The following is a 19251-nucleotide window of genomic DNA, read 5'->3' as shown; positions in this document are numbered from 1 at the left end:
CGCGAGACCTCTGAAGGTGTCCTGTGGGTTCTGGCACCAAGACGTTATCAGCAGATACTTTAAGTCCTGTAAATTGCAAGGGAGGTTCTCCATGGATCGGTCTTGTTTGTCCAGAACATCCCAAAATTGGATTTTGATCTGGGGAATTTGGAAGCCAAGTCAACACCTTAAACTATTTTTCTAGAACCGTTCCTGAACAATTTTTGCAGTGTGGCAGGGCACATTATCCTCTGACGTTATCGCCATCGGGGAATACTGTTGTCATGAAGGGATGTACTTGGTCTGCAACAATGTTTAGGTAGGTAGTACGTGTCAAACCAACATCCACATGAATGGCAGGACCCAAGGTTTCGCAGCAGAACATTGCCCAGAGCACCACAGTGCCTCTTCCCGTTTGTGTAATCTCTTCCCCAGGCAAACAAGGCACACATCCAGCCATCCTATCACGAGTTAAAAGCCAAGCAACAAAAGTGTTTTTCAAACGTGTGACTTCAGTGTTCAGACACTTTCAGCATGGGCTCTCTGACCGCACTGACACCTTCTATCATGCGCAGAATTAACTTTTTCAGAAACTTGTGGTACGGTAGTTCTTCTGTGGTATCGGAGCAGATGGACTATCCTTCACTCTCCACACAAATCAATGAGCCTTGGGCACCTATGACCCCATCGCTGGTTCATCTTCCTTGGACCACTTTTGTTAGGTACTGACCACTGCAGACTGGGAACACCCCACAAGACCTGCTGTTTGGAGATCTTCTGACCCAGTTTCCTACCCATCATAATTTGGCCCTTGCTCAGATCCTTTTTTGCCTATTTTTCCCGACAGTTCACTTGATTTGAATGTTCTGGCTGATCGGTGTAGATCAATTATGTCATTTAAAATCCAAAATTGTAAAGACTATCCGCCAGATGGCGCTTCTGTGAGGCCTAGTTTTCTATTCAGATTAATGTGAGTTTGACAGATGCTCATCTTTGCAAACAACGCAAAAATTTTTTTAATTTACTGCATCTAATCTATGTTTTGGCATTTTTTTGCAATATTCTTCGATGGTGATGATGTTTAATTCAGTTTTGAAATGCTTTTCAGTTCGGAAAGTGCAAATCATAAAATTTAAAAATGAAGAATTTCATTTAGTTTTTCTTTTTAGATTTTTTTTTTCTTTTAGCATTTAATATTTAAAAATCTCTTCACAATCTTCACAAAGTTTTCAGTTTAACACGTAGCACTATGCAGCCGACGTGACCAATCAGAGCCCCCCTACGGAAACACGGCGGGGCCAAACCATGCAGTTAGAGTCGCACGTTTGAACTCTCGGCACATTCTTACAATGGCGAGACGGACGTGGAGGTTGAAGCTCCTCGGGGAAAATAAGAAACCTATCATTTCGGAGAAGCTTCTTTATTCCCAATGACTGCCAAAAGAACGTGTGCTGGATGATCGACGGGGTAACGTGAGGAAGGCGCTTTGTACGGTGGCTCGTGGATGGATGTGAGGCGGCGTGTCCTGGGGGAGCCCCTTTTTTAACCATGAAAGAGTGTGATCGGGGTACCTGTACGGTGCTGTGATCTGGTGTGAAAGGCTGCCGTGGAGGCTGGCCAGCCAGGGCGATCGCTGGGACGGGATGGCACCCCGAAGCCGGAGAGCATGGTGCAGCGTTCTCCTGGGCTTGGTGGTCGGATTCACCCTGGCTTCCAGATTTATTCTGCCAAGGGCCAGCGAGTTCAGGAAAGGTGGCCAGAAGGGCTCATCGAGCCCGGGGGGTTGCACGCTGTACAGGGCGTCCAGGAAAGAGCCAGCCGTTGCGCTGCCTTGGCGGCGACATGGCAGCAGATTGTCGGCGACTGACAAGCCCGTGCCCCCGTCCAAGAGCTTCCTTTTTGTCGGTGTTATGACGGCGCAGAAGTACCTGAACAACCGCGCAGTGGCTGCATACAGGTAACCGAAAAGCAAACCTCTTACTTTGACAGCTGTCACTTTTATTTCCGCACATTTCCGTTTTTATGCACGGGGCGGAGTGGCGGGTTCCCCTCTCTCTGCCGTATTTTAGTTCCTCAATTTATTTGCACTGTTCTGTATGAAGAACTATATTTAATACATTTGATTAGATTCAACTGTCTAATTGCAGGTTGCACAAGTAGTCAGAGAGCGAAATTTAGCTGGCATATAATCCGAAAGTGCAAAAGTGCCGCGAGAAAGTTGCCGGAGTTAGACGAGTGTTGCCCGAAAGCAGCAAAGACTCGCAGGAAGGAGCCCGATCTGGGGGCAGATATCTGCCTTTACCTGCCCGGATCTGCGGAAAACCTTGCGGGCATGAGCTTTGTGCTGGTGTTTGATCGCCGGCGTGAATGACTAACACTGAATCAGCTTTCCGTAATGTCTTAAACTGATATCACTGCATGCCTCGGTGGTGTGACATTTTTGGGACTAAAACCGCTTCATCTGGGGGTAGGAAGGGCGTTCTGGTCGCTTCTTTAAAAAGACATTGGAAACCCTGGAAATAGAATTTTCCCTTCTATGAAGTCGGTTAATTAGGCTGTATGTGCGGACCTGTGTGTCAGGTTATAAATTGTGCTGTTATCTGAAAGCAAATGTGGAGTGAAATAAGTTTATATCAGCGGCTCCGCTTTGCTATCTCTCCCCATAGGGGATGTGGGGAATCTAAACTGAATCTCACTAAATTGGCAGAATTAGGTTGTTTCAATCCGATCACCGTCCCTTCCCTAATAAAATGATGTCACTAATGAGCTGTGAAAGTCATAGGTGGATTGCTGTCTGCTAGAAACTTTCTGACGGATTCATCTAGACTTCTCTTTTCTGCGCCATCAGAGCTCACCGTTCAGGAAGAGGCGTAGCATGACCCGGCTGATATTATCGCACATAGGATTTGTTTATACTGCCAGCAGAGGCTCGATTTTATCCTTATCATAGTTGTCCATCTGTTACCAGCCTTGTCTGTGCATATACCCATAATATTGCACCAAAGTTTGGACATACTTACCCATAGAAAGGTCTATTTGTACTATTCTCTACAATGTAGAATAATTATATAGACTTGGCCAGTTCTATGTACTATGGGACTCATATTTCTTCAGGTAGTTCCAACCCAAGCAGGGGACCCCCATTGTGTCATGGGGCCTAGAATTTTTAGTTATGCCTGTGGGTGAACTGGCTAGAGCTGATCTCCAGTCTGCACTCGGCTGTTGTATCGGCAGGACCTGGGCCCAAACCATTCCAGGCCAGGTGGAGTTCTTCTCCAGTGAGGGCTCCGACACCTCCGTGCCCGTCCCCGTCGTGGCATTGAAGAACGTGGACGACTCGTACCCGCCGCAGAAGAAGTCCTTCATGATGCTCAAGTACATGCACGACCACTACCTGGAGCAGTTCGAGTGGTTCATGCGGGCGGACGACGACGTCTACGTCAAGGGTGACCGGCTGGAGGCCTTCCTGCGGAGCCTGAACAGCAGCGAGGCTATTCTCCTGGGCCAGACGGGCATGGGTGCCCGTGACGAGCTGGGCAAGCTGGCCCTGGAGCCCGGAGAGAACTTCTGCATGGGCGGCCCAGGGGTGATCATGAGCCGCGAGGTGCTGCGGCGGGTGGCGCCCCACATCCGCCAGTGCCTGCAGGAGATGTACACCACCCACGAGGACGTGGAGGTGGGACGCTGCGTTCGCCGCTTTGCCGGGGTCCAGTGCGTCTGGTCCTACGAGGTGAGTCGCCTTCCGTGGGTGGAAGCCTGATTACAGTAGGCGTCAGAACTGGGTGGGGTGCCGTTGGACCCCCGGTCTCCTCATGTCATTTTTAAACCTGGGGGGGGTGAATGCTATTAGGCACAAATCCAGTGGGGAAAAATCCCATCGGAGCCAATGTGAAAGCTCAGACGCCAACTCATCTTCTCCCTGCTTCTCTTGCTTGTATTTAAAGTGGCCAGCCGGAAGGGAGGCTGTCACTTATGTTATCACCGTGTAATGGGACTCCGTGCCCCCCCGTTACCGCAGGGACACTGAGGCACTGCTGTTATTGCTCACGCGGCGCGGCCCGTTTCTGCAGTGCCCGTGGGGCGGCGCGGCCCGTTTCTGCAGTGCCCGTGGGGCGGCGCGGCCCGTTTCTGCAGTGCCCGTGGGGCGGCGCGGCCCGTTTCTGCAGTGCCCGTGGGGCGGCGCGGCCCGTTTCTGCAGTGCCCGTGGGGCGGCGCGGCCCGTTTCTGCAGTGCCCGTGGGGCGGCGCGGCCCGTTTCTGCAGTGCCCGTGGGGCGGCGCGGCCCGTTTCTGCAGTGCACGGTGGCTCTCTATCCCCCTTCCCCCACTGGGGGGTCACCATGTCCCTCTCCAAGGCCACGGTCGTGAGGCAGCCTTGTGAAAACCCACAGCTTTCCAGCGGTTCACTGCATTCGTGCTAAATTTATCAGCGTCTATTTATACCCGGGCCTGGGACCACATCCATGGTGAGCAAAGGGCTCGCCTAGGAGTGGATGTGTGCATGATGTTTATCCTGCCGTCTGCCACGGTCCTGCTTTCTCCTGGAGGCGTCTTCCGTTAAGAGGCCGCCCCGTAAGCTGTGAGTGTGTGCAGAGATGTGCGTGAGATGCGTGCACGGAGGGGACCTCCATTTTTGTGATTCTGTCTGTGAGAAAGACCTGAAGCAGAATCGGATTCATGGTTCAAGATTACTTTTTGTGTCACGTACATAGTTAGACAAGTACAACATGCAGTGAAATGTACCCCTGGCCAGGAATTGGGAGGTATATAAGGTATGCAGTGTGCATATGTTAAAGTATGTATTCGTTTATATTAAAGTGCAGTGTGCAGTTGTGCTGTGTTCTGAACCGCAGTTCTGAGGCTAGTGAGTGTCAGCATGTCATGAATCATGTTATGACTTCAGTTCGTATTCTGAGACGGCGTTAAAGGCTTTGATGTCCTGGTGAAGACGACTTATGGCCTGACCTTCGCATCTCCTTGGAAAGCTCATCCAACTTAGAATTTATTTTCTTTATATTTGCTTTTATTTATATACGTTTCATGAACAACGACACTTGAAACCCACACGGAATGTTCCGGGAGCTTGCAGAGAGCTCTGCGGTCGCTTATCGCCCTCTTGGTACAGCGTCTGAGTGACAAGCTTCCTGCCAACGTCAAGCCCAGACCTGGGCCCCTACTGCTCTCCCATCCTCACGGCCGCCGGAAACCCACGTTGACTTGACCCTCGAGGGTCTTGGAGGGCATGGAGCCACAGTTCGGTCCTGTTTCAGGATGTTGAATTCGGGAAGGGTAGGTCTGTTCCTCTGTGGCCTGTCTGTCTGGTGGCTACCCCCCCCGACCCGTCTCCCAGGCGATTACTCGGCTGTGTCGGCGTAGCCAAGGCCGCCCTCTGCACGCCGCTCTGTCGCTGAGTGTTGGCGTTGCGGTTCTGACCGCGGCCCTGGTTCTGCCCGGCCTTGCGGTCGGACATGGGCCTGCTGTCAGAGGAGCTGACCAGCCAGTATGCGTGTATAAAATAGCGGATTCTTTTGTTTAAAAAGTTATTTTTTTTTCTCCTCTCTTTTGTCTAGGACTGCATTACTAGTGGTTATCCTGACTTGCGTAGTGATTTCCTGTGTGTGTGTGTGTGTGTGTGTGTGTGTGTGTGTGTGTGTGTGTGTGTGTGTGTGTGTGTGTGTGTGTGTGTGTGTGTGTGTGTGTGTGTGTGTGTGTGTGTGTGTGTGTGTGTGTGTGTGGGGGGGGGGGGGCCCTCATGTGTATGATACATTGTGGGAACAAATGGATAAAAAAATCTGCCATTTTTAGTTTAAGTCCAGTATTTTGTTTGCTTGCTTATGATTAAGGTTAGGGTTGGCTAGGGGTTAAGGTTGTCATTGCTTTATTTCAGGATGACAGATGCACATTTTATTGGATTAAAGTCGACATAAGTACACAGAAACCATGGACCGCAAGCTGATTTCTGTCTAAGGTTTAGGGTGGGGGTGCGGTGCTACTGGGATTTCTGTGTTGCCCAGTGTAAGGCTCAGTACTGGGAGCAGCAGACTGGTTGTCCCAGAACCATAACACAATCTCACAATCTTGGAATTTCCCTATTTCGTCTTGCTGAATAATTGCATCTTTTTTTGTAGGTTTTAGCAGGTGTTTGTGTGTCTGTGTGTGAGCAGGTATACCGTACCTTATGGGGACACAACGTAATGAATACTTGTTTTTTTTACCTTATGGGGACTAGTTTCCCCATAAAGGAGAAACTCTATTTTATAAAAATCTGTGACTGCAACAAAAAAACTAAAAATGCAAAAATAATTTGTGTTTTGTTTGGTTACTTAAGGTCATTTTTCCCATTGAAATAAATGAGCGGTCCCCACAAAGATGTGATTACACGTCTGTGTGTGTGTCTGTGTGTGTGTCTATGTGTGTGTGTGTGTGTGTGTCTGTGTGTGTGTGTGTCTGTGTGTGTCTATGTGTGTGTGTGTCCTTCTCCCCATTTTACTTCCACTCTGACTGAGGTTCCTGCTGTAATTATACCCATGGAGGTGCCCACACACACACACAGCGCACAGCCCATCTGCACTCTCTGGTCCTGCTCTCCCCGCCATCTCATCCTCGCTCACACTTGGCTTTCTGTCACTGCGCAGGCAGGGCCGGACACTCAGCTGATTCCCATTGGCCACGGGTCGAGCGAATGACATGCCGCATCTCGGCAGAGCATCTGCTGACGTGAACCTCGCTTCCCCTGAGTGCAGATGGCCTCCCGGACGTCCGAAAGGGGTTTACGGTTTCAGTCTGGATCGGCTGTGTCTCAGTTTCATACGCCTGCCTTAAGCACTTTGCTTCAGTTGATCTGTTTGTGGCAGCATCTCCTAACCCACCCTGTTTGTGTGACGTCGATTCGGTTCCTCCTTCCTGTGACCAGAGTAACAGTCTCGTGCTGGGTTCTGGGATTGTGTCCACCTTGTTCTCGTGTTGGGCGAGTTCTCCGTCCCCGTGACCACTCGGCGTTCTCTCCCAGTGTGCTTCTTCTCCAGTGCCTTGGCTGGGAGGGGATGAGGTTCACAGCCTTTTCTGCTGGCCTATCCTAAGCCCACTTGTCGCACAGCAACGGCCGCTTTTAAGCAATTTTTATAAAAATCCGTGAATGCAATCAGAAAACTGAAAATGACAAAAGTCTTCTATTTTGTTTGGTTCCTCATGCTTAAGGTCAGGGCTGGGTGGGGGTTACGGTCGTCATTGTTGGGATTAGGGTTTTCCCATAGAAGTGAATGTTCTCCATGCTGATTAGGATACGCATGCACACTTTGTTTGTGTAGTGATCATTCCAGGACAATGAACCCCCTTTTTCCGCTGGCTGACATGCTTCTCCTTCGTCACTGACACACACCCTCCATGGGGTGACGGGGAGGGGAAGGAGTTTATGAAAAGTCCGCTGATGTCGGGCTTGAGAGGAAGGTCCATCTCCGATTCAGCTCCACTGCCACGGTGCTGCTGTGCCTGGCTGGGCCTCCCCCGCCCTGCTCCCACCTGGACCCGGCTCCCACAGCACCCCCATGCACTTTCTGCACACAAGACTGGACGTTTTTCTGAACGCTACTTGTACTTTTAGCAGATAACTCATCACACCTGTTTTTTTTTCCCAACAGACACTCAAACGGGGCTCCACTGTTGGAGCTTGTCTGTCTGTCTGTCTGTCTGTCTGTCTGTCTGTCTGTCTCTCTGTCTGTCTCTCTGCCTGCCTCTCTGCCTGCCTGACTGTGTCGAGGCTCCTGCACATGCTGTTGGCATACCCCCACCCTCCACCCCACCCGACCTTCATAATACTCTTCACCTATTTCTGTTTCTCTCTCAGGGGGTTTGCTGAATCCTTACATCCAGTTACCTAAGATTAAGCACTAATAACCTTTGCCAACACCAGCCTTTTCTGTAATGTGGATGTCTTCCTGACCTTTGGCCAGAGGACTGAAGCAATCTTGGTCCCCATGGTAACAGGAGCCCTGCAGCAGCCTGGGAGGCCAGCCTCCTGCTCGAACCGGGCGGGATGCGGGTCCTGCTGCTCTCAGGTGCCCCACATACGCTGAATCGGCGCGGTAAACCTCTCTTATGAATGGGCCCCTTTGTGAGTCTCCTTCTGAATCAGAGTCCTTCCTCATCTAGCACGTTCTGTCCTCACGCCGGTGGAAAAGTGCTGTCTCACCAAATCCCAGGATATTACACTGGGGCTGTGAGACACTGGAAATGGTCTGAGAATGTGTGGCATCCCAGAATTCCTCAGCTTTCCCATGCGTCCGTTTCCTGGTTCTGGGCCAGGCTGACATTCCCAGGGCGGATTGCAGCCTCGCGTCCGCAGTGCGCCACCTTGTGGACTCGACAGCTACGGTTCCTCAGTGCTGATTGAGTTCACTGGGTTTGTTTTAACCCTGGTTAACTGCCACGTTTTGCCCAGTAAGCTTCCTGCCGTTGGTGAGCAGGATCGTGGAGACCCCCTTTCCCCCAACCCTCTCGTTGTATGGGGTGCAGTGGCAGAGTGACTCGGTATGTAGTGCTGTAGTCTCACAATTCTAGGGTCGCAGGTTCGAGTCTTGCCTCAGTTTTGTCCGCGTGAAGTTCACATGTTCTCGTTATGTTGTGTACAATCCGCATTCGTGCAGTTATTTGTTTTTGCATACATACACATGTGCTCTGCGTTTCCCTGGATCGCTTCCAAGCTCCCAATGACCTTGGACTGGATAAGCCATTGGAATATGGATAGCTGGGCTTTCATGGAGCGTGTCACTTACACCTTTTCAGCCTCCAGACTGCCCCTCGTGCTCATTTTGGCTTCGTTTCCACTCTGCTCACACTTTTGGGAGTGCCGCTGACAGGCTGTTCACGAGCAAGGTCTCGATTTTGTCCTTTTATGGTCATTAAAACACAAAGGGCCTTAATTCTTAGGCTCTTGCCGGGCCAAGTGGAAATCATCAGTCGTATGTAAGAAGGGTTGGTTCTGCGCTGACATGCCTACCTTTTCCCTTTTGTTTTGTTTTTGTTGTGTTTGTTTTTCTGCCGCTGGGGTTGCGGAAGTTGGATGAGCCACACCTTCCCAGCGGGTTTCCCGTCACCCAGGGAATTCTCCTTGTTGGCACTCATCAAATTCCAGGCCAACTGAAAACCCAGTTGCCACAGGGTGGGCGGTCTTCTGCCAGACAGCTGGAAGTGACTGGTCTGCCTGGTGTCTCCTTCCCGGGTGCTTAGTGCTCTCTGCTTCCCCTCCTTCTCCTTAGTCACTCTTTTTTTTCACAAATGCATTGTGCTCCAGGTGCTTTTTTTGTTGTTTATATTTAGGTAGATGGTTTTTAAGGTGGTCCCTGTTATCCCCACTGTCCTGCAGTGTCTCCATAAATCTCCTGCCACCTTAAAACGCTGGGGCTGTCCTGCCTCCCAGAAGCTTCCCTGCCTTTATGTTGCTGACTTGCAGGAAAATGCCCTGTTTGATGGCAGACAGCTGTGCCAGCCTTAGTGGATGCTAATGTGCTGCTGCCTTTCGCTCCTCCCTCGCCGGCGGACGTCGAGCAAACGCCTGGCAGACGGGCCAGCTCACACGCCTCACCCTCGTCCGGCGCGAAGCCCTGCGGCATCCAGCAGCCTCCTCCTCTCGGTTTGGCCCGCCTCTGGGGTGAATCAGTGCTGGCAGTACCCTTTAGGAAGGAGGAAACGGCCGCCCTTTGTCAGAGATTCCCTCATTGTGGGAATGTTCAGCAAAGCTACTCCAGGACAGAGCACAGGCATTGTGACGTGTCGCGTGATGAGGATTTCTTGATCTGTCTAGACTAGTGTTTTCCAACCCGGTCCTCGGGGACCCACAGACGGTCCATGTTTTTGCTCCCTCCCAGCCACCTGCCAGACAGTCCACATTTTTTTTCCTGCTGGGAGGGAGCAGAAACACGGACTGTCTGTGGGTCCCCGAGGACCGGAATGGAAAACACTGATCTAGATGGAGCTTCTCATGGAAACCATTCTGTTGTTGTAGTTGTTTCCCCTCCTTAGCTGCCCTCCTGCTCTGCCTGTGCTCTCTAGGTTGGTGGTTCGTAGATGGTAGTGGATCTGCAGTTAGCTCTCGGCTCTCTGACGTAAACGCTGTGCTGTGCCCAAGGTCCTGGGGACTGTCTCCAGGCTGTCCTGTGGGTGGGGGGAATTGCAGAATACCCCGATTCCTTTAGTAACTCTTTTCCTTACGAATGCACTTTGCTCCTGCCTTCATCAAACCCATTGATTACACTTGCATTAAATTAGCTTAACTGATGCTTTTATCCAAAGGGACAGACATTTATTTTGAGAAACAGGGTCACCAAGCAATTGGGGGTTAATTGCCTTGTTCAAGGAATCACTCTGCTGATTTTCTGAATCGCTTCTGGGATTTGACCCGACGACCTTCCGATCACAGGCGCCGCATTCTAACTCGCTGAGCCTCGCACTGCCTCTCGATGTGAATGGCTTCTCCCTGAGCTGGTCCGCTTTCCCGAAAGTCCTACAGCCACAGAAACAGGTGGATGGTGTCAGGGTCGCGTCTGTACAGCTGTACATTGTAGCTGTATGCCGGCCTTCATCGTGTTGCTGCTTATCGGTGCGGTTCGATTCGGGTAGGTTTGATCTGAGACCTCCTGGCAGGAGATGAGCAGACCATGTTGTCAGTACTGTGTCGTTACGGAGAGTGTGTGTATCTCACTGGAGGGAATTTGGAGAAATTTTATGTTAAATGCCCTCAGAAAGACTCCTGGAATTGAGATGAAACAAAGATTCTTTTTCAAAATCTTTTTATCTTAAAAAAAACTGAATGCATTTTATTCTCAAATTTAGTTTCACGGAAGAGCCGGGCCTCAGGTGTGGCTTGGTAACCGTCTCCCTTGGTAACCGTCTCTCTTATAAGCCTCTGTTTCTCTTCCCATTCTGGTCTCCGGTCTCCGTCCTGCCCGGGGATGTAACGTCTGTGCTGCCTGCGCCAAGCTGCCGCTTCTTACCTCTTCCAGCCTCACGTGAGAATTGTTACCTGAGTGGCTGGCGAGACTGAGACGACCTCGGGTGACTCTGCCCCCACGAGGCAGTAAAGTGAACAGCTCTGCTTTGATGGTTAACCGCCGTGGCGGCTTCTGTTAAAATGAGCTCACCGAAATGTTTGCCGCTGTGGGGAAGGAGAAAAGGAAAAGGAGGCGTCATCCAGCAAATCTGCGCCTCCCAAGAGAACCCGGTGACCCGGGAGCTGCGGAGGCTGTGTGGGGGCTTGGAGCCGCCCCGCGGGCTCGTGCACGTGAGGCTTCCTCACTTCCCCCTCTGACTCGTGGCTTTGGGCTCGGCTCCGCCGCAGTCCCGGTGCCAGGCCTTGGAAACGCGAGAGCCACCTTCCGCATGGCAGCTGTCATTGCCGCCGACCCAGAGAGCCCTGCCTGCCCCCCCCCCCCCCCCCCCCCCAGCACAAGTGGGTCGTTATGGGGAAATGGCAGGAAGACAAAGAGCCCTTTGCTTCTTAATTTTAGGGCCGGTGGGGGTTTGTTGTCATTCTGTGTGGCTGCCCTGAATCACACACACCCCCAGCCCCCCCCCGGACGAAAGAGCCCAGCCTAAATGAGGTGGAATATCCACCCTGTAATTGCTGTATATCTGAATTATATTTGGCTGTATAATTGTATACTGTTAGTGTTTATACCTCATTTCAAGCTATGCTTCCGTTAAATGGAGATTCATTCCATAGGAGCTAATCGCAGTCTTTTTTAATATTCATCCTTTTACGGTTCTTTTAAACCTTCAGGGCTTTGTGTGTGTTTGTGTGTGTTTGTGTGTGTGTGTGTGTGTGTGTGTGTGTGTGTGTGTGTGAGATAAAGAATCTAGAAAATCCAGGAGGATTCTTTTGCAATAACTGAGCATTTTGTGAATGACTTGCCAGTGGTTTATGCATGGAGTCCCTGATTGATGTCGTAAAACACCCATGTCACGAAGCACAATGTCAAATACAATGTACATGGGGTAAATGAATCCCTTATTCATAGGCCTGGTAATTAGGGGCCTTGTCGGCAAAGGTTTATCACTGAATCCCAAACCCGATGTTGGTTGTCTTCCCATAACTTATCCTAATGAAGCTGCTAATCCCCCTTCTGGCTTGGCTTGACAAGCCCTCCCCTGAGGATGCTTTGAGCTTCTGCTCCAGGGACCCCACCCTTCCTGCTCTGACCTTGTCCCCGAATGATCTTGCGCTGTGACAGAGCATCCCTGCCCGAACGCTTAAGGCTCAGGCTGCTCAGTCGTGTGTTTCTGAACAGCGTAGCAGCAAAACCGCTGGTGGGTCTGAGTCAGAGATGGCAGCAGGGCACGGAGCCCAAGGATTCAGGCTTTCGGGAAACGTGAGGCAGACCAGAAGTCGGCCGTTTGCCAGACAGCCCTGGCCAGCGCGGGGCCTGCAGAGCCCAGAATTGGGCCTGGCAGTGCCAGGATTCCACATGTCCACATGGCACGGTCAGGCAGGCGTGGGCAGAGACAGCACTGTCCCGGTTTAGCTCCGTCTACAGAGGGCCAGAGGTGCAGATGTGTCTGAGAAAGTGAGAGGCCACCTCCAAAAGGGGGCTCTGAAAAGGCACAATCACCGTTTGTCCTCCAGGCAGGCCGAGAAATGTTAATGACGTGAAAATTGTGACTCCAAATTGTGAAAATAGGTCTTTACTTTTCCGTTTTCCCCCCTCCTTATTTAGTCCTGATTGGTAATGATGCGTATTTGTTCTCCATGTCGGCAGCAGCCAGGTAGGCATCATGTGCCATGTGGTTACCAGCCACGGGGTTCCCGATCGTCAGTCTGCTTCTGCTGCATCATGACCTTTGACCCTTCACGCATCACTTCCTGTCCAATGCCATAGTAATCATCCTAGAATTACCGATTAGCTTAATTAGACTGTGTGTATTGATGAATATATGTCAGATTCCTCTGTTCATTAAGCAACAAGGCTGTGCTTTGAGTGCAGTGTCTTAGGAGTGCAGTGTCTTAGGAGTGCAGTGTCTTAGGAGTGCAGTGTCTTAGGAGTGCAGTGTCTTAGGAGTGCAGTGTCTTAGGAGTGCAGTGTCTTAGGAGTGCAGTGCTTTAAGAAATAAATGCATGTTTTTTTCTGGCCCGGACACATTGCAGACAGAGGCCTGGCAGTCTGTTATTAGCTTTCCGTTTGGATGACTTCTCTACTCCTGAGGCTGCTTTCATGGATCTGATGAGAAGGTGACGGTTGCTCAGCTGTGGCAGGGTGGAGGAAGGATGGGGGCTGGAAAGAGTGTAGGAGGAGGTGGACAGGACTGCCGGCAGTCAGGTGTATAGCAAGGAGCTGGAGGTTTTTGAGGGAAGAGGACATTAGCTTACTTGGCTTTTTAGCTTTTCATTAGCTTTACTTTTAGCTGTACTTTTAGCCTGCAACAGTTTTAGCTTTACATTAGCATCACATTGGCTGTACTTTCAGCTTTACATTAGTTTTAGCTTCCCTCCTGCCTGCACTGCTCAAGAACCAAAGGAAATTGAGCCCAGGGGCCTTAGTCAGGTATCTGGTTGGCTTTGGCCCGAGGGCCCCGCATTGCCCTGTGATCTCACCGTGCCGAATTCCGCACTGGACCGCCGCCTTGTTTCCAATCTCTGATCTCTACAGGTGACCGACTGCCTGAAACAGCAGGACGTGATTCATATGAAGTGGACCTGTCGGCTCTTTGTGTACGGCTGCTGTAAGTCGATACTGGAGGGACATCCGCTCGACCTTATCTTTCTCTGGAAGGTTCCGTGTTTAAAGTGGGAGACTACTGAAAAGGGTCTATTTGGAGGAATCGACGTCCTGGCATTCGGGTCCAGGGAGCTGTGGTTCGCCTGGGTGTGAGGACCTGGGTCTTCTGGACATGGTTCCTCGGGGATGAGGAGGACACACATGGATAAAAAGGGTTTTAGGCCGAAGGTTTTTAAGCCACCAGTATCTTAGGAAGAGGAATGTGTGAGTCCTGGTCATCTATTAAAAGCACCTGTGAAGTGACTGTGGACAAGGAGCAGGGATAAATGAAGGGTGTCAGCCTCTTGCCTCGTTTGAGTTAAACGAGGAATCCAGATTCTTTTCCCTTAAATATCTCCAAGAAAAAAATGCCGCTGGGGTGGATGCGAAACGTAAAAGACAGCGAGTGCTTTTGTGTCACATCATTCATATCACTGTTCTGTTTGGTTTTGCTTTTTTTGGTTCTGTGAGCCCCCTCCCCCCCCCCCCACTAGCTGTCGCGTCCTTTGCCATGAGGAGGCAAGTGCCTTTATTAAATATTTTAAGGGTGCCCATTAATTTGTGCCTGATAAATATGAGCTCCATAAATCTAGATGAGCACAGGGAGTCCTGCTGAATTGCATAAGGTTACTTTTTCACTGGGCTTTTCTTCTGGATTATTCCCAATGTGGAAACCTGGGGTATGTGGGGCCCGTGTGTGTGTTACATTGTGGGGACATTTGTGGTGATAACTTATTTTGAGATTGTAGGGACATTTTTCACTCTCCACAAGGGGAAACTCAATTTTATAAAAATCTGTCAATGCATTCAAAAAAACAATAATTGTCAAAAGTCTTATATTTATTCAGTTTGGTTGTTTATGGTTAAGGTTTCGGCTGGGTAGGGGTTAAGGTTGTCATAGTTTGGATTAGAGATTTTTCCTTAAAAATGAATGGATGGCCCACACAATGATATGAAGACAAACCTGGCTGCCGGTAGCTCTGACTACCACATTACCCAGCCTGCTTTGCATTAATTCCCTCCATTTTCTAAGCAATTTTATCTCTCTCTTTTACTAACATTGCTGTCCACAGGCTTTATTCCTGCTCCTGTGCTAAATGAACACTCTGGTAACCAGACGTTGGTATGACTTACCCCAGATATTAAAGGCAGTTGGAGTGACATTCCTTTATATAATTAAAATATTTAAATCACGTTAGAAACAACAGGCAGTTCACATTTTTGCTCTCAGTTCCCGGGAGCAAAAACATGGACCGTCTATGGGTCCCCAAGGACCAGGTTGGGAACCACTGGACGAGATTGACAGTGTTGTGTAGGCTGCTGAAACCTTCCTTCTTGTTGACTCAACCATGGAACCTGAGAATTGAGACGTAGTTTGCTTAATAATCTCTTTTTGTTTTTCCTACCCCCGACTCCCCAGATGCAGCAACTGTTCTACGAAAACTACGAGCCCAACAAGAAGGGCTACCTCAGCGACCTGCACAACAGCAAGATCCACCGGGCCATCACGCTTCACCCCAACAAGAGCCCACCTCACCAATACCGGCTGCACAGCTACCTGCTTAGCCAGCAGATTGCTGAGCTGCGACACCGCACTGTGCGGCTGCACCGCGAGATCGTTCAGGCCAGCCGCTACAGTGGCAGCGCCGGTGACTTGCGCAAGGAGGACCTGCAGTTGGGCGCCGCCCCCTCCTTCATGCGCTTCCAGCCCCGCCGGCGGCAGGACGTCCTGGAGTGGGACTTCCTGACGGGCCGCTATGTCTGCTCAGCAGCCGAAGGGCAACCACCGCGCCGCGGCATGGAAGCTCCGCAGAAGGCGGCCCTGGAGGACATTGTCATGCAGTTGATGGAGATGATCAATGCTAACGCCAAGACGCGTGGCCGTATCATCGACTTCAAGGAGATCCAGTATGGTTATCGGCGAGTGAACCCCCTCTATGGGGCGGAGTATGTGCTGGACCTGCTGCTGCTCTACAAGAAGCAGAAGGGGAAGACCATGATGGTCCCCGTCAGGAGGCATGCTTACCTCCAACAGACGTTCAGCAGGATCCAGTTCTGTGAGGAGGAGGAGCTTGATGCCCAAGCTCTGGCCGGCAGGATCAATCATGAGTCGGGCTCCCTCACCTTCCTCTCCAACTCCCTCAAGATGTTAGTGCCTTTCAACCTGGGCGGCACCGGCTCCGACCACAAGGAGCCGAGGGAAGAGAGGATCAACATTCTGGTACCGTTGGCAGGTCGATATGAGATCTTCGTCCGATTCATGGCAAATTTCGAGAAGGTTTGTCTGATTCCTAACCAGAATGTCAAGCTGCTTGTGCTGTTATTCAGTGAGGACAGCGACATGGAGCGGGTGAAACAAGTTGAGCTGATGAGGGAGTACCACATCCGATACCCTAAGGCCGAGCTGGAGGTCCAACCTGTGCCGGGTCCGTTCTCCCGGGCTGTGGCTTTAGAGGTGGGCTCTTCCCGCTTTTCCAACGACTCGCTGCTCTTCTACTGTGATGTTGACCTGCTTTTTACCGTCGACTTCTTGAACCGGTGTAGGAGTAACACGATACTGGGGCAGCAGACGTACTTTCCCGTCATTTTCAGCCAGTTTGACCCCAAGGTTGTCTACGCAGGGATGGTTCCAAGCGACAACCATTACGTCTTCACCTCCAAAACAGGACTGTGGAGACATTTCGGTTTCGGCATCGTCTGTGTCTACAAGCGGGACCTGGTTCGGGCTGGGGGGTTTGACGTGTCCATCCAGGGCTGGGGTCTGGAAGATGTGGACCTTTTTAATAAATTCGTCCAATCAGGGATCAGACTTTTCCGGAGTACAGAAACTGGTATAGTGCACGTACATCACCCCGTCTTGTGCGACCCCAACCTGGACGCCAGGCAGTATAAGATGTGCCTGGGCTCCAAGGCGTCGTCATATGGGTCGGCACAGCAGCTGGCTGAGATCTGGCTGGAGAAGAATCATCTGGGCTTTGGAAGAGCCAGCAATAGTGCCAATAGGTCAAGGACGGCATGAACAGGCCAGTTTGGGCTCCACTTTTTAGCAACTTAATTTATTTTGTACACAAGGATAGATTGTGGATATATTTTTGGAAATGTTTTTTAAAAACACTGATTTTTCATGTGGGTAGTAATGCACGGAAGGTTCTTCTTGTGGCTGAGCCTAAGAGGGCTGAGACCTAAACGACCATCCTGGTGGATTTCGTGCCGCGGCAGTTATCTGCTACGCTTTGGCGCTCTGACAGAATCAAACAAAAAGTCAGTGCCAATTACTTGAGTCAGATATGGGATTTTTCGAGTTACTGCTACTAAATTATTTGCTTTTTCATCCAACTGTTTTATATAAAGGTATGCACAGCAAAAAAAAAAAGTTTTTAAATGTACTTCAAGATGGAATAAAAATTTCAAGCTGCACGTGATTGTTAGGGCATCAATGAGGCGGGCACAACAGGATTGTGGTCCAATAAGATTACGTGCCTCAGTGATGGACACACTGCAGGCCTATGAATGCGACGTTTCCACAGAGCAAATCAATGTTTTAGGATATTCTTTTGTTTTTTTTGTTTCTCCTTAACTCCAGCCTGCATGTAGGTAATGATGAAGCTTGACACCTAGTTTTAATTAAACACCATAGATTTTTTTTCGTATCCGTGCAATTAAATGTCTGCTTCTATCATCTGAAATGCTGGATCTGGTATCTTCCATTTCTTCATCCGTATGTCTAATTTATTAAATGTTTGTTTGCTTTTTATAATATATGAGCTTTGTACAGTGTCGATTGGAAAGGATGTAACGCTTTTTTCACCAATGGTTTGTTACCGAAGACTGTTTGCTAGCGTGTGTGTGTGTGTGTGTGTGTGGGGCATGTGTGCATGCATTTTGGTAATTATTACATTGTGGGGACTGTAACTTTTTACCTTGTGGGGACATTTTTTTGGTCCCCTCAAGAGGAAACTGTTTTATAAAAATCTGTGACTGCAATCAAACATCTAAAGGTCTTAATTGTATTTTGTGTGGTTACTTATGGTTAAGGTAGTTGGAATTAAAATTTTTTCCCATAGAAATGAATGGAGTCCCCATAAAGATATGAATATATGCACTGTGTGTCTGTGTGTGTACATGCGTGCACAAGATGGTATGTGTACACATCTCCGTGAGCCACCATGTCTTCCTGTGGTCTGTTTGTGTCTGCACCCACACTTGTGTTCAGTGACTGTTTTCAGCTGGAGGTTGTAGATGCAGTGGGGTCCACCTCACTGTGTTTGGTATGTCGCCCTGGCAGGGAACCGCTGTCCCTTCATTTTGGTGCTCCCTCCCTGGGAGGGTGTTCCAGCGGGCGGTAGGGCTGAACGTGGCTGTGTTTAACAGAAGTGTCTGGCATTATGTGTTTTGCACTTAAGGGTCCGTGTCCAATAAAGCTAACTAATGGCGCTTTTCCACTGGCGTACAGGAACCAAGCTGTACCAAGCCGTACAGGAAAGAGAGACTAATTACAGCGGGGTTACAGCTCGCCTCGGTATTTCACTGCAGAGCGGTCGGCTCAGTGAAGGTCGTGCCGGTGGTATCATTATTATTATTATTGTTATTATTCCAATCCACATTTTTCATTTCCGATCTGATTCCGATACACAACTGCCGATACCAATACAGATTGTGATACAAGAGCCCTTTTTACTTAAAATACTGTGTGTGTGTGTGTGTGTATATGTGTATATATATATATATATATATATATATATATATATATATATATATATATATATATATATATATATATATATATATATATATATATATATATATATATATATATATATATATGTACTTTATATATGTACTTTATATATTATTAATATTTTTAAACTTGTAAATCCTCATAAAATGTATGCCAAAACATCTTTAATTAGGCTACTGCAAACATACATTACGTACAACCGAGGTGGAACAGTACATGTTATTTTAAGTGCTTTTGAGGAATTTTCAGTTCATTTTCTATAAACCGCAAAGGAGGATAGGCAAGTAGCGAATACCTAAACCGCCCCACCACCTAACTGAGGTGAGCGTCACTTACACGAGGGCCGCTATGGCAAGGAAGTGTATCACAAGCTGTAGCAGGTGCGAAAAAACAGCCCAAGCGAGCGATTTCCAAATCTTCCATTGCTTTTCATATTACTCGCGTTGACTCGGACAATTCGTGCACTTTTTTAGTTGGATTTTCCACTAAACGCTACTCTTACCTCTCAAAACTCTGTGCTACTAGTTTTTGTTAAAAGCGTAAACTGCTTCCAGATCGTCACCCCCTTATTTGGACTTTCTTACGCTCCTCGTACTGCTTAGGGTATGCGCATGACGTCGCAGCAGGCGCTCATATCACTGAGTGGCAAACGGACTGAGCGTTCAGCTTGCATGCTGCAAAAAACATCTAAAATGTTAAAGAATTGTGGTGTGATTGTACAAATAAATTTAACACGAAATAGAAGACATCTTTTTAGAGACCAAAAACAAAATAAGTAAGTATCGCACGTG

General features: G+C 49.3%; 1 protein-coding gene across 1 annotated transcript; it reads left to right on the top strand.

Moving 5' to 3' along the window:
* The first annotated feature begins 1261 nt into the window (after positions 1 to 1261).
* LOC125706495 (chondroitin sulfate synthase 1-like) lies at positions 1262 to 18160 on the top strand. Its single transcript, XM_048973218.1, has 3 exons — positions 1262 to 1936; positions 3214 to 3709; positions 15143 to 18160. Exons 1-3 carry the CDS (start codon positions 1623 to 1625, stop codon positions 16739 to 16741), a joined length of 2409 nt encoding a protein of 802 aa, XP_048829175.1. The 5' UTR covers positions 1262 to 1622; the 3' UTR covers positions 16742 to 18160.
* The last annotated feature ends 1091 nt before the right edge of the window (positions 18161 to 19251 follow it).

The sequence above is a fragment of the Brienomyrus brachyistius genome, chromosome 13 (genome assembly GCF_023856365.1).
Source record: "Brienomyrus brachyistius isolate T26 chromosome 13, BBRACH_0.4, whole genome shotgun sequence".
Lineage (NCBI taxonomy): Eukaryota > Metazoa > Chordata > Actinopteri > Osteoglossiformes > Mormyridae > Brienomyrus > Brienomyrus brachyistius.
This window is presented reverse-complemented; position numbering and strand designations above follow the sequence as displayed.

What these genes read in the sequence shown, in the direction of transcription:
- LOC125706495 (XM_048973218.1), top strand. Translation starts at nt 1,623, where the DNA reads ATGGCACCCCGAAGCCGGAGAGCATGGTGCAGCGTTCTCCTGGGCTTG. An exon ending in CGCGCAGTGGCTGCATACAG is followed by an intron (nt 1,937 to 3,213) that starts GTAACCGAAAAG and finishes TTGTATCGGCAG; the next exon opens with GACCTGGGCCCAAACCATTC. An exon ending in AGTGCGTCTGGTCCTACGAG is followed by an intron (nt 3,710 to 15,142) that starts GTGAGTCGCCTT and finishes CCGACTCCCCAG; the next exon opens with ATGCAGCAACTGTTCTACGA.